We start from the raw sequence: 15,606 nt of genomic DNA on the forward strand, positions 1-15,606 counted from the left end.
CAAAATGATGACTCCGCGGGGGTCTAAGGTACTACCCCGAAATGACTGCTCTCCGGGGGTGTAAGTGTTAAAAACGTAGGCACCGTGTTGGAAAAAGAGACGCGGACCCTGACTTAAAAAGCAGGAAACGTTGCATCACGACGAACAGCGTAAACAACGTGCATGGCCACGTGGGCTGGACGCCCACTAACCCCCAGCAAATCAGCGCCACATCGCGGTTTGTGTCGAGCGCTGATTGGCTCCGAGAGACAAGCGCAGCGCACGGCTCCATTAAATGTCTTTTACCATTACTGGGAACGGGTAATGTGTACTCATCTTCAGCCCGCAGCAGTCATTTTTGGAGCGCACTGCCATGAGTAACACGGACAAAAAAGAAGAACAAAGCGATTTATTCGCCGGTTTCCGCACGGCTTATAAATCCTTTGCAACAGATGCCATACACGTCGGTCAGGAGCCGGAGCAATGGAAATCTATGGCTGTAGTGCCGCCGATTTCCCTTTCTACCACGTTCAAGCAGTACTCTCCAGGAAAGCACGCTGTAAGTATCCCGTTACTTTAGGCCAGGTTAGGATCAGACTCGTTCCAGTGTTATGGACGATACGAAGCCCGATGGTTTCTAAGTGTTTGTATATTTTTAGGTTATTCTTATACTATTATTATGTTTTAGCTCTGTATGGAGGCGTGTCTTGTATTATTTTTAGCATGAATAAGAATGTCTCTTTAGGTAAGTAAAGTTAACGTAAAATCTGTGAATTCAAGTGTTTTTAACCCACTGCATGCGACTGACTGCGCACTCTGTTAAATAAGAAACTACCCTCAGTCGAAAGATGAAGCTTGACTTGTATTGTAATTCCTTCCTGCGTGTGATAACCAGTTCATGGCCATCCATTACTGGGAGTCTGTGTTAGATAAATATTGTTTTGTTTCCGCTTTAACATCATTATCTCTTCATGTTTCAGATTGTTAAAGTCGTTTTTTCCCTTCTCATTGCTTCTGGCATTGATTGGCTTACAGATGACAGATTTCTAGCACTACACTGACAAAAAGAGGCAGGACATTACACAGGAAAGAAATTCTTGAGGGCAGAGTTCACTAGTGTCAGTTTTCATTGCTTAATGTTTCACAGTTATAAGACTCCTCATATGTAATGCATTACCAGTTAAACTTTTTTTTTTTTCTTATTTGCAAGGGCTGCCAGGAGAAAACCTCTTCTCTGTAAAAAGGTCATGGCAGCACAGCTTAGGCATTTAAAGAATCCACAAAACTTTTTGAACAATGAACACGACACCAAAGTGGGGATGTTATAATTTAATAATGCACACACAAGCATATCAATACAAACACCTCATATCAACAGTCGCAGAGGGCTGATGAATTGGACTTATTTTCACCTGGACATCACCTTCATGGGTACTTTGCATACTCCTCATTTGTAATGCATTACCAGTTAAACTTTTTTTTTTTTTTGAGTTTTTGCACTCAGGTCAGCTTTCTTCACACAAACCACTTAACCTCCATTAGAAGTGGTAATTTTTTTTCTCCAAAAATTAAAAACGTATTTTTTTATTTCATTTACATCTTTCTGATCTTTTCAAAGCAAGCCGTATTTTTCAAAATCAAGGAAAAAGAAGGAAAAACCCGACTATGTTTTAGACAAAAAGGGTGTAGGCAGAAGCAACAGCTTGTATGTACCTGCAACATATATATAATCCAACACAAAGTATTTTATAATAACATTAATAATAATAAATATCTACTTCTGCGGGGTTTTTTAATACTTAAACTTAACAAAAGTGCCACATACCAAGTCATCACTGATCACTAAATAACTGCATCCCCTTACTGTCTGAACAGGTGCAAGCAAGTATTATAAATGCTGACCGTGGTGATGAAATGTAAAAATCTTGTGTTGATGTAGGGGTTCGAGTATAGCCGGAGTGGAAACCCTACCAGGAACTGCCTTGAAAAAGCCGTAGCTGCACTGGACGGAGCAAAGTACTGTACGTCAGCCAACCGTATTTCACAGCAGTGAATTTAAACAACATGTTTTAACATCGTTTTACTAAATGTTTAACGCTTCAAAAATGACAGAGCCTTCCAATTTTAGGCTTCTCTGACACGATGATGAAAATAATTCCTGCTCTGGACAACTTCTCACACCTTTTCCTCTGCAGGCCTTGCTCTCGCTTCAGGACTGGCGGCCACAGTGACGGTCACTCACATGCTCAAGGCAGGCGATGGAATCGTCAGCATGGATGACGTGTACGGAGGTGAGAAACCACTTTGCAACTTGGCCAAATGTGTAAAACAAACTCTGTGAGCTATGAGACGTTATCTTGTTTCCTAGATTATGTATGCGTTATGTGGTTTAGTGATACTAACAGAGATTCTTTTTTTTTTAATCACAAGGCACAAACCGCTACTTTCAAAGAATCGCAGCTGAAGTCGGCCTGGATGTGTCTTTTGCTGACTGCACAAAACCACAATTGCTCAAGGCTGCCTTGAAGCCAAATACTAAGGTATGTCAAAGCAAAAATTACACTTCAGAAGATTTCAGAACATGTGTTGTTTGTTTGTTTGTGTTTGGGTGCACCTTTTAGGAGATGTTTCCATTTTATCTGCAAAATAAACACATGCTGTTGTACCAGTGTCTGGTTTGACTAGTATGTTGCTTAATAGGGCGTGTCTTTAAGCTAACTGAAACGGTCATTGTGAATCAGCAGTTCGAGTGATTTCTCTTCTGGAAGTTACACCCACCCCTCCCTCCGCCCCCATGTTTGGTTTGACTTATACGTCATCTCTTTGCTCACGTAGCTGGTGTGGATTGAAACACCCACCAACCCCATGATGAAGGTGGTGGACATCAAGGCCTGCTCCGACTTGGTCCACGAGCACAACAAAGACATAGTGGTGGTTGTGGACAACACCTTCATGTCGGCCTATTTCCAGGTGAAACTTGACCCACGGTGCATTTTGTGCGCTGTTGATTGTGTAACAACAGTTCGATAACCTCCTGCAATCAAATTCCAGTTCATCCTGGAATAATTCAGGAAATGATTTACTCTTGTTTCTCTTGTGCACCTTTAGCGCCCCTTGGCTTTGGGAGCTGATATCTGCATGTACTCAGCCACCAAATACATGAATGGTAGGTTCGATTTTACTAACCTAACATTTGCATTAGAAGTCGATGCAAACATTTTGTGAGCTTAGTCACATGATCTGTTGCACGCTAGAAGGGATTAATTACCTTAGTCCTAAAATGTCTCCAAAATGTACCAAAGTAAGTCTGAAATGGGTGAAATAAGATCTTAAGCTTAAATGAATAATAATTGTAAAGCATTGCTAAAATGCTCACGTTGCCTGTCTCTACGATTAAAACAGAGAAACACATGCAGGGATCACCAGTGAAGTTAGAACTTTTGTCAAGGTGTTTGAATTTGATGCTCACCCAGTTAGTTTTGCCCCACCATCATCACATAGCAAAGACGCACAAGCTCAAACACAGAAGAGCAACAAAGTCAACTCCAGTATAAACTCTGTGTTTTGGACTTCTCTTTATTGTTGTATAATCTGTTTGGCAGGCCACAGCGATGTGGTGATGGGACTCGTCTCCATGAACAGGGAGGATCTGTACGAGCGACTGAAGTTCCTGCAAAATGGTGATTAAATACAAAGAGTGCATCAAGTGTTTTTTTAAATTTTTTTATGGAAATGTACAATAAACCTCTTTATATGCCTCCATGCCACACATTGTATTTGGAGGCTCAAGTTCTGACCAGTTTAAATTCTCTTCAGTAGGAAAGTATTTGTTGATCTGGATTTTGGGAGGCTTTGTTTGTAACCTCTTTGGATTTTCCTTTTCTTCATGTGATCCCGCCTCTGCGTCAGCACTGGGTAGTGTGCCGTCTCCTTTTGACTGTTTCCTGTGTAACCGTGGATTGAAGACCCTTCACCTGAGGATGGAGCGGCACTTTAAGAACACCCTGGCTGTTGCCAAGTTTCTGGAGGCTGATCCGAGGGTGGAGCGCGTCCTCTACCCAGGTGATTTGCTGTAAACATTTTAAAATCACACATACCACAGACTTGTCAAAACATGCCTGTCATTATCTCCAATCTCAATCTTTACAAGGAAACTCTTGCTGATTTAGCTTTAAGCTTATTTGGAGGAGCCTGCAAAACCCAAGTTGCACAGTTTGTTGTACATTGTCTTTTTAGGTCATTTGAGGTCACACTGACCAATGGTGACCTTCCCCATTGAAACACTGTCTTTTTTTTCACAACTCTGGTGGTCTTACAGTTAAACTATAAAAGTCTGACCTTTCCTGGTTTCATCTCTTTATGCTTTGTTTGCCAGTTATTTAGTCGACAACATTGATCCAAAGAACCATTGTTCTTTAAACCATTGTCACTGTCGGTCACTTGAGTTCACGTTGCTGAGCGGTGACCCGTGGCACGCTTCTTTTTTTTTTTTTTTGGTTTTCTAGCAAAACGCACTCCCTGCCTTGTGTTGCCCTCTATTTCTACATAATAAGTAAATAAATAAATACTAGAGATGGACCGATCTGATATTACGTATCGGTATCGGTCTGATACTGACGTAAATTACTGGATCGGATATCGGAGAGAAATAAAAAATGTCATCGATCCATTAAATATCAAAAAAAGCACCTCAAAACTTGCGACATGGCATAACTCTGCTCATAACCGTAGCACATCGCAGCAGTGTGGTCACGTGATAGAGCGGCTGTGTGTATTTGTAGCCTCGCTAGCAATCCAGCATTTCATCTCCGAGGAAGTGATCCCAGAGAGAAGTAAAGCAAGTGTGTAAGTTCATCTCTGAATGTTTGTAAAGCATTCCAGCGTTAAGCTTAACAACCGATTTATGGAGCGATGGCCTCTTCTCTCTCTCTTCCTCCCTCTCCGGCTGCTACTTCAATCATGAAACTGATCAATGATCAGCTGATCGGCTTTTCTGTCGCGAGTCCATCTCTCTTGTTTGTTTTTGGCCCACTTTGCGCCAGAAAGAGGAAACCAGCGGCTGAACAACAGCAGCACATTTAACCTTGATCAGCTGTTGTTAGAACTTATTTAATATTACTTTCTACACCAGGATCTTTTTCTACATAGCTGACGGCTATGCAGGGGCGGATCTAGCAAAGTTTAGCCAGGGGGGCCGATAGGGCAAGAACAGGGAAAAGGGGGGCACAAAGACATACTTTTCTTTCTTATTCTCATTTTAAATGTCTAGCTTTTAATAAATAATTATCCGAATCTTACACCCAAAGTTTTAATCTGATGTAAAATGTATAGAAGTCTAATAGTATAACTATTAAGTCTAATATACCCTAGTAAGCTGTAGTACTTTTTCCTTTGGGAAGGTACCATCTGTGCAGTCTGCAGTTCTGTTGAAGAAAGATGTTGAATCTATTTAACTATTCTTGAAATTTTTTTTATTTCTGTGCATTTTTTTTCCTTCACACTGCATCAAATTAAAGTTGATTACGTCAATTAAGCATCATGAGGTGGGGGGTGGGTCCCTATTTTTTTTTTTAAATTTTTTAAATTTTTTTTTTTTTTTTGCTGGGAGTTTTAGAGCCCTATTAGTTAGGTTGCTTACTCTTTAAAATACCAGAATAGGGAGGATGGAGCAGGTTTAAGTTTATTAGATTGATCAGTATTGCTGAAATATGAAATATTTTGGGTGCAGTGTATTTTTTTGCATACAGGTATAACAGAATAGCTTTAGTTTTTTTTTGTTTTTTTTTTTTTTTTTTACTTGAGTATGAACTTATACAAAAAGCAGCAAGATATTAAAAAAACAGTTTTATTGAAAAACACACTATTTCGGATTCATATCGGTATCGGCAGATATCCAAATTTATGATATCGTATCGGACATAAAAAAGTGGCATCGTGCCGTCTCTAATAAATACAGAATTTTCTATTGAAAGTAGCCAACTGAATGTGTCTCATCCATAAAATTTTTTGCCCCTCCTCTGTGCTAATTTTTAACTAAGCAAACTGATTAATCAGCATTTTCCCTCCAACTTACTTTGGTGTTCATGGGTAGATAACTAACTTTCATCTTATTGTGCTGTTTTTGCCAATTATTTACAGCTTTTGCCTATAAAATATAATTTAGTCAGTTTTCTTATTTAAATTAAGTTGTACGTTACCAACTTTTTCTTTAAAATTAAATTTGAAATTTTGAGATATGTCTTCCCTCTTTTGACACAGGCCTGCCGTCTCACCCCCAGTACGAAGTGATGAAGAGACAGTGTACTGGGTGTCCAGGGATGATTGCCTTCAACATTAAAGGGAAACTTGAGCATGCTACTACCTTCCTCAATAACCTCAAAGTAATTTGGCTCAAAGTTTTTATTTATTCTGGCCTGTTTGATTTTGCATTTAATAAGCAGGTTGCTGGGCTTTAGGAAAACTATGAGATGTAGTGCTGTGAAAAACTAAATGCACCCTTACTGTGTTTGTAGGGATTACAAAGAAATGGTTTAGTCGAGCTACTATCCCTTCTGGCTTCCTGTTTGGACCTCAGACACTATATTTTCACTTTCTTCTTATTTCTTGCCTTTCACAGCTTTCTCAGCTGCACCTAGAGGTAAACCTACTTCCTTATATAGAGAAATGTGGACGGGGTAGTGTGCAGATAGGTTGCAAATTGTATGAAGATTAAACAAGACTGTTGGTCATGAACGATGAACATACGCACTGTGGTAAGAACAAAATAGGCCAGTGCGACTGTTTCATAAATCCAACTGCAATTTTGTGTGCAAACGATTATTTTGCACAAGATGATTACTTCAAGTTGTTGCTTCTAAAGGTTCTATAACTAATGAGTCATGGGGTGTACTTAGTTTTTCATAGGACTGCATAGAGTCTGTATCAGGATCAGATGCCTTCACTGACCGGACACACACGCACACAGACACAGTGACATTTTCAAACGCTGTTTTTCTACAAGACACATTACAAACTTTCCAAGTTGATAATATTTCGCTACATTATAATAGCCATAATTAACATGTGACATCAGTTTATACTTGCTGCCAAATTCATCACATTTTTTTTCACACTGGAAAAACATTGTTTTCATGTTAATTTGACCAGTTTTATTATAGTATTTGTTACAAGTGGACCATTGTGAAGCAGCATGATCCAAGGAGAACAGATTGTGGACTTCACTGTGTGTATGAAAGGCCTATGTAAGCTCGCTGTTAATGTCTGAAAATGATCCAGACCACAAATAACAGTGAAGAGTGCTGCTTTGGCTTGTTTCCGTTGTGGGTTACTAATTGTCTTTTTCATTTTTTTGTAATTCCCTTGAAACTTTTGTGCTCGCCTGTACACATTACGCGCCGTGCTTCACTTCATCTTCATGTCCTTTGTGGTCTTATTTCAGATGTTTGCGATTGCAGAAAGCCTCGGTGGGTACGAAAGTTTGGCAGAACACCCGTAAGTGTCACTGTAGTGTTTTTATTCTTGGTAGTGTTAAAAGTACACTCTTCTGTAAATGGTTTACTGTAAACTTGCTGCAGTTTAACACAGACCACCACAAGGGGGCAGCAGAGACCAATAGATGAGCCCTATCAGACTCCCTCAAACTACACTCAACAAAAATATAAACGCAACACCTTTGTTACTGCTCCCATTCCCCATGGGATGGACGTAGAGACCTAAAATTCATTCCAGATACACAATATAACCATCCCTCCCAAACAGTGGTCACAAATCAGTCCAAATGTGTGGTAGTGGGCACATCTGCTATATTGAGATAATCCATCCCACCTCACAGGTGTGCCACATCAGGATGCTGATCTGACATCATGAGTAGTGCACAGGTGTACCTCAGACTGCCCACAACAAAAGGCCACCCTGGAATGTGCAGTTTTTTGCGCTATTGGGGGTCTGGGGACCCAGAACCGGTCAGTATCTGGTGTGACCACCATTTGCCTCATGCAGTGCAACACATCGTCGCATGGAGTCTATCAGATTGTCAATTGTGGCCTGTGGAATGTTGGTCCACTCCACTTCAATGGCTGTGCGAGGTTGTTGGATATTCGTGGGAACTGGTACACGCTGTCGTATACGCCGGTCAAGCACATCCCGAACATGCTCAATGGGTGACATGTCCGGTGAGTATGCTGGCCATGCAAGAACTGGGACATTCTCAGCTGCCATCTGCCCTGAACAATGTGAACCATGATTCATCCGTGAAGCGCACACCTCTCCAACGTGCCAGACGCCATCGAATGTGAGCATTTGCCCACACAAGTCTGTTACGGCGACGAGCTGGAGTCAGGTCAAGACCCCGATGAGGACGACGGGCATGCAGTTGAGCGTCCCTGAGACGGTTTCTGACAGTTTGTGCAGAAATTGTTTGGTTGTGCAAACCAATTGTTCCAGCAGCTGTCTGGGTGGCTGGTCTCAGACGATCTTGGAGGTGAACCTGCTGGATGTGGAGGTCCTGGGCTGGTGTGGTTACACGAGGTCTGCGGTTGTGAGGCCGGTTGGATGTGCTGCCATATTCTCTGAAACGCCTGTGGAGACGGCTTATGGTTGAGAAATGAACATTCAATGCACGGGCGACAGATCTGGTTGACATTCCTGCTGTCAGCATGCCAATTGCACGCTCCCTCATTGCTTGTGGCATCTGTGGCATTTTGCTGTGAGACAAAACTGCACATTCCAGGGTGGCCTTTTGTTGTGGGCAGTCTGAGGTACACCTGTGCACTACTCATGATGTCAGATCAGCATCCTGATGTGGCACACCTGTGAGGTGGGATGGATTATCTCAATATAGCAGATGTGCCCACTACCACACATTTGGACTGATTTGTGACCACTGTTTGGGAGGGATGGTTATATTGTGTATCTGGAATGAATTTTAGGTCTCTACGTCCATCCCATGGGGAATGGGAGCAGTAACAAAGGTGTTGCGTTTATATTTTTGTTGAGTGTAATTGCAACACTTTATGTCCATTATAAAGTCACTGTCTATGCTCTCCATTAGAATCTCAGCATGTTTTTCTGCTCATGTGTAATCCTTCTCTATCATACCGTTCAGGGCGATTATGACCCATGCATCAGTGCCAGAAAATGACAGGAATGTGCTGGGCATCAGCGACACCCTGATCCGGCTCTCCGTTGGCCTGGAAGACGAAGCCAACATCATCGAAGACCTGGATCAGGCACTGGCTGCTGCTGTAAGTATCAGACATTAAGTTTTTGTTTTCTTTCTGTGTTGTGGTGGCATCAAGTTTACGGGAGACTTGAGTTGACTTCCTGAGAAGGTTAACTTTACCTGTTGGTCAAGCTAGTGCTTTAGTGAATAAAATGTTCACTTTTTTCTACCAAAAACCTCTTTTGGATACCCTCTCCTCAAATGGATATTTGCTGTTTCTCAGTATATACAGTGCAAATGTTATTTTTAACTTCTTTGTTGGTTCAGCAGAAACATTGTCGTGTTCCCAGAATTCATTTTCAAGTTCATTACTCAGTTTTAAGCTGTCTCACTGCAGTGCAGCACTGTAGTGCATCGCTTTCAGACTTGGCAGACTGTGTCCAGACATCTGCATCTGCATCTTTATCGCATCTCGTCCTCTGGCAGCCGGTGTCGACGTCTGACGTTTTCGTCCACCTCTCTGACTGTCTCTGGCCTGGCACGGTGGCAAAGAGTTTATTAAATGTGCTTTTCTCTGATTCGTCGTTGTTCTGGTTGGCGTGGATAGTTTAGGGATGTGAGTTCTGGTGTATTTTATGAATGGATGCAAAACTAAACACCAACAACTCGTTCTGATTTACGGTCACCCAAATTGGCCATGATTCTGCTGCATTAAAACTCCGAGCTCTAGCGCACTGGTTTGGGATGATTCACCGCTAATTCCCATCCTCTAACTACGCTGTCATCAGCAGTGCATTTGAATTTCCTAAAATCTTGTTACGACCTCGTTTAGCTGTACCTCCTGTCCTCAGCATTCAGATAATGCTGCTGCGTCCTTCTGCTGCCCATCTGAAGAAAATGGATATTAAATGGAGACAAATCTCTCTAATGACTGTCTGTGGTCCCAGGAAAGGCACCTCTGATTTGTGAAACATTTAATTGGATAGGATGGCAGGTCAGATGGGGGTAGACGGGTTCATTTCCAGTTGAGTTTTATCAGGAAAAGTTGGCTGTGGACATCAGTTGGTCAGTTAGTGATGTAGTTTATGGTGATATTTCTGTAAGATCCTGGGTTTGGATTAGTGACTGGTTTTGTCTTTGGCCTATATTAATCTAATCTGGTCTTGTCTTTATCGCAGTCATTTTGGTATCCTGTCTAAGCTCATCAGAGAGTGACCTTTTTATTCTTAGGGGAAAAAAAGAGAAGCTGGATGTGGACTGTACATTTTATTTATGTATTTATTAAATTATTTTAATTCCCCCCTCTATCTTCTGTTCTCTTTAATAGCATCCAAAGAAGTGAAATGTCTTCAGATGGCATCCTTGAGGGTGGAGGAGTCAAATTTGGGATGAAAGACCCGAGTTTCCAACATGTGGGACCTCAGCTCAGTGACATTCGCCTGTCAGGGAAGCTTGTTCTTGGGGAGGCTGACTTTTAGGCTGGTTTTACTTTGTTTTCATGTTTGTTCTGTGCTTTGTTATAATTAGGATTTTTCGAAGGCTTTAATCAGGCAAAGTCCTGCTCAGTTAAAATTGATGAAGCGCGAGTTACTGCTGGAACAATGTCAAACAGACACTTTTCTGAATAACCTGGCTATGAAACTGTGTCTTCAGGTTGATTCATGGTATCAATGTGCAGATTTTTAGATTACTTTATATGCACTTCCAATTCACAACGTAAGTCATCTACCTTAGGGCACTTTAGGTGGCAAGGTAAAGACTCCACACGATCATCTGCAATCTGAGGCTCAGCTGCCACCTACTGACCAAATGTTAGAAGTGATAGTGGCTCTCACAGTTTTGGACAGAGATTTCTTTTTCCCATGCAGAACAATTGTTTTACTCAAACTAGAAGGTGAACAAAAAATGCTGCATGTCCTTTTTGTTTGGCCAAAACTTTGATATAAATGAACTGTTACTAAGAGAGGAGGAGCTCCAGATATTTGCTAGTAAACGTGGGAGGGTCTGGTATACACAAGTGAAGACGTTCCCAGCAGTGACTCCAGTTGAGGTCTGTGTAGAAACGGCTGAATGTTTTTACAGGAACATCTCTGAGAATTATGCTTGATAAAGAGCTTTTTATGTTTTTAAACAAGAGGTTGAGACATGTCAGAACTCCTTTGGGTTTTATCTGTGTGACAACACACACGCCATTTGTGCAACCCACTGTACTCCCACATCACAGCTCATCATTTACTGTAATCGAAAAAATCCATTAAAATCAGTCCAAGTGCAAGTCTGTGCCCGTCTCACTTCCTCTCAACCATCGTGCTGTACAAGCACAAGTCTTGTTGTGAGTTCAGCATCAGCAGTGGGGTGGGGGTGCACGGTGGGGCAATTCCCAACTTAAGGTGTCAGATCTTCTGCAAAAGACTGATCAGTACCCACACCTGCAGTCAGTAATTTTATGTAATTATTAAATGGAGAAAAATGTATCATGTTCATCAGGATACAAAGATTTAGTGTGTGTGTTTATATCTTCCAACAAATTGTTGCTTTCTGATGAACCTATAATGTATCCATTAAAAATACAGAGGAATAGGGAAGTGGTTTGTGGAAACCACCATATTTGAAAGCAGTGGGTGGAAGCACCTCTCCTTTCCAACTGTGTTTTACGTATGTGGCTAGAGACTGGCCACATACGTAGGCGGCCGCCTGCGGTGGAGGGACATTTCACTTCATGCCTGCACCTTCAGACTTGAGATATGAAGCATCGTACCTGTGCTTTATCGTCAGAGGTTAAGTCCCCCTCACCACAGAAACAAAAATGTGAAGAAAGTAATGCTGCCTCTTAATAAAATGTCACGCTCTTCCTCCTCACCTCAAGAGTCATCTCCTGAACTGAAGTCAGGGCTCTAATGTGTGAAAAAAGTTTGCATAAAATAAACATGCTTATTTCTTGTCAATATAGTCACAGCTAATTATTATCAGCAGGTAAGACACACGTCTCTTCCGTCTTTGGGTAGCTCACAAGAGCTGTCTAAACCTGCGGTCCCCAACCTTTTTTGCGCCACGGACCGTGTTTATGTGCGACAATATTTTTACAGGCCTGCCTTTAAGGTGTCGTGGATAAATACAACATAATAAATCAGTACCGGTACCAAAAAAAGAAGAATTATTCATAACACACGGGAGAAGACCCAGGGAAACAGAGTTAACGATAAAAACGATTAAAAAAACAACAAAACACTAAAAATCGATAAAAATCCTGAAAACCATGAATTTCACACGTGAGCCTCAACTCTCGCGGCCCGGTACCAAACGGTCCATGGCCGCTGGTCTAAACGAACATTATTCTAGCTAATGTTGCCAGCTAACACTTTCCCTCTGATTAACAGTTGATTATTCTCACATCATATGAGAGTTGATTCACTGTCAGAGTAGCAGTGTTTCACAAACAGCAGCCTTACTGACAGGCAAAGTTCAGCATATCCTCAACAACTCACTGCAGTATTGCTGTCATTGTTCAGAGGAGAAGTCGTTTACCATAGTTTTATACCAGACTAAATAAATGTGGATGCTTCTCACTGTCACTGACAGCTGAGGTAAGCGGTGGACTAACAGCCCACAGACAGGGATAAACTGTGGGGTCTGTCTAGCTTCTGTCTAAAGTAGCAGAAACATGCTGAGCAGCCTCGGCCATTATGGGGAACAATGTGTATATTTACTGTTTTTGATCTCTTTCGGCTAACAAAAACACGTTAGTGCCGTAGCAGCTTTAACTATGATTATGAACTTGAATTGAGAGGGACAAGAAAACGGAACTCAGTCTTCTTTAGCTCTCAGCGAAGGCGGTCGCACTTTTCTCCTCTCCTCCTCACCCTTATCTTCCCTGCTTAGCCTTGTCTTGTCTTGTGTGCATTACTTCCCTGGAATAGCCTCCCACTGTCGTTCCCTGATCATGACTGTGTTACGGCTATTCTTCCCCCTTTCCAACGCCTTCGATGCTTGTGCCCTACCGGGGAAGATAGCAGTCAACTGGACCAGCACTGCAGGACCGGATGCGCTGTCTACACCGGCTCTCTCTTACCCTTTACCCGCCCCTGTTGCTTGTCTTGTGTTTCTATGGTGTATTGATAATCATGTGCTTTTGTGCTGAGGTGTTTTTTCTGTTATCAAACTGTTCTCCCACTAGGAGCTCAGTCTGAGTGGAGTTTTTTTTCTCCTCCTCTTACCTCATGTAGTGTATTTTCGTTGTTTTTTCCTATCAGCCTACCTTTCTGACATGTCTGCCCAATGTGATGTTTGTGTAAAGTTGGTCAGAAGGTTCATTTGTAAGTGCGCATGCGCCATTAGCGTGCTGCCTGCTGTAACCCCTCGGGATGAATAAAGTATTCTGATTCTGATTCTGATTCTAATCTACAGACATCTAGTGGTGAAGCTTTACACACTGTAAAGGTTTGTTTTGAGTAAGAGAATATTCTGCAGCAATCATTTGCCAAAGTATTTCAAATTTGCTGAAATCTTTAACTTAACAATCATCTTCACACAGAAGCCTCACAGAACTTGTTTAACCTGGCATGTCCCATTAGCTGTACCCGTGTGAACTCAGGGCTAAAATGGAAACGGGACAGGAAAACAGGCTTTGGATCAAAATTGAAGGGCTACTGAAGTGTTTTAAATTCAGCTCTGAGCCCTTTTATCCGTGACTTGGCTTGAATCTGTCACTCAGTGAGCGGTTAAAATGGAAAATGTAAGTACACGTCTGAGGTTTTCAGCTTCATTTCCCCTCATTTAGACAGAGCCTTTTTTTGGGGCACTGCTTATCACATCCACCTTAACCTTCAATAACAACCCTGGACTACTGTGGAAAGACACATTTCTGTGTGTGGCTCTTGGTGTTTATTTAACAAATATGACTAATGGATTAGATTTCCTGTTAAATATAGCATGTGCTGTCATCATTTTAAACAAATGAAAATGTGGACAAAGTCTTCACTGTAAACACTGTAAAAACGACTGCTCTGACCCTTCCATTGTGTGCTTTCAATCTGTTGCACCACTTACTTGCCTTCACTGGAGGGTCTCTGCTCTTCATCATGTCTGACCAACAGTACTTTCGTGTACACAAATCTGAGAGTAAAATACTTGGAGTTCAGATGTCAGCTTGCTCTGTTTTGAAATATCAACTCCAGTTCCCAGAAATTGACTACACACTGCTCATACGTGTGTTTCAGTGTGGGCAGCGGCGTATTACGGAAAGGTATCAAAAAATGATAGAAGCAGAAAGACACAAGAACTGTGTGTTTATTTTTCTTTAGAAAGATTCTGTATTTTCTGATCTTTGATGGATTCTTTTCACCTCCAGTAACCAGTAGCCTTTGAGCCATTTAAACTTGGACCATTAAATGAACAGCAGCATGGAGAGTAGTGATCTTCAGTGTCTTGTCAGTCAAAAGTGATGTCAGGAACATGCTACTGTTAGCCAGGAAACAAACCAACACAAACCCTTCATATAAATGGAAACGGTTAATCTTACACTTTGGAATTGTTACAAACAAGATGTGCTGTCATGAGTTTTAGAGGCGCTGGAACATCAAACTTATGATAGAAGAAGAAGCACTCCAAGAGCACAAACCTTCGCCAGGGCAGCTCACTCTCTGAGCAGTAAGGGAATATTGTCATATTTTGTATATATTCAATTTGTTTTCTTTGTTGAAAGCCAAATTTTAATGGACTGTTAAAATGATCCCGTTTTACACTCATACAAGATTTTATCAGAATTTGTTCAAAACCTTCAAGCTATCGTGTTTACAGACAGAAAGAATGACATGCATTCACGCAAACATTACAAAAAACATAGCATCTTTTGTAGAAATCTTGGCTATGTCTCATTTAGAGTCCAACTGTTGTTAGATTCTTCTTACTGTAGCTTGTCTAACTCTGCACAAAGCATAAATATAACCTGCCACCTCTCCAGAATTACAGAAAGACCCTTTGTTCAAATTTAACATTAACAAATTTTATGTCTAGCATGCCCAAAATAAGTCTGATGTGTTTAGTCAAAAAGCATCTGGTTTCAAATTAGACTTTATTTGACTGAAAAGCAGAATTTAATTACACGTTAGCACGGTCATTAAAATGCTGTTAGAGAAGGGTTTAAAGCAACCAAGTCACTGTTCTGCTCAGGCTGCTGCTGAGACAAAACACAGTAGTAGCTTTAAGCCAGACGTCCAGATGCCTTTTGACCTGCCTATCGCCCTATTAATGTGTGCATAATGATGATGAGGCTCACTTGGCATGCACTTTAAAAACTTTCTAGACCACATGGCCAACCAGAATCCAGTCTGTTTGGTCTCTGTCTGGTCTAACATTAAGACATACTGTAAATCTGAACTGAACCAGTTTTTTTGTATGATGCATGTGCCGTGCTGCCGTGCTGCAGTGCTGCCCATTTGAATTACTCTGCGTAAATGAGCTTGCTGGTA

At 41.4% G+C, this 15,606-nt stretch overlaps 1 protein-coding gene across 1 annotated transcript; it reads left to right on the forward strand.

Annotated features, from left to right (window-relative positions):
* The first annotated feature begins 261 nt into the window (after positions 1-261).
* On the forward strand, positions 262-11,414 carry LOC309689286 (cystathionine gamma-lyase-like). The gene is made up of 12 exons (XM_082505586.1): positions 262-538; positions 1,919-2,000; positions 2,175-2,270; positions 2,410-2,519; positions 2,815-2,949; positions 3,088-3,145; positions 3,582-3,659; positions 3,889-4,041; positions 6,238-6,359; positions 7,418-7,470; positions 9,083-9,221; positions 10,467-11,414. Exons 1-12 carry the CDS (start codon positions 353-355, stop codon positions 10,479-10,481), a joined length of 1,227 nt encoding a protein of 408 aa, XP_082361712.1. The 5' UTR covers positions 262-352; the 3' UTR covers positions 10,482-11,414.
* The last annotated feature ends 4,192 nt before the right edge of the window (positions 11,415-15,606 follow it).

The sequence above is a fragment of the Aulonocara stuartgranti genome (assembly GCF_965226115.1).
Source record: "Aulonocara stuartgranti genome assembly, chromosome: 15".
In the NCBI taxonomy this organism is placed as follows: domain Eukaryota; kingdom Metazoa; phylum Chordata; class Actinopteri; order Cichliformes; family Cichlidae; genus Aulonocara; species Aulonocara stuartgranti.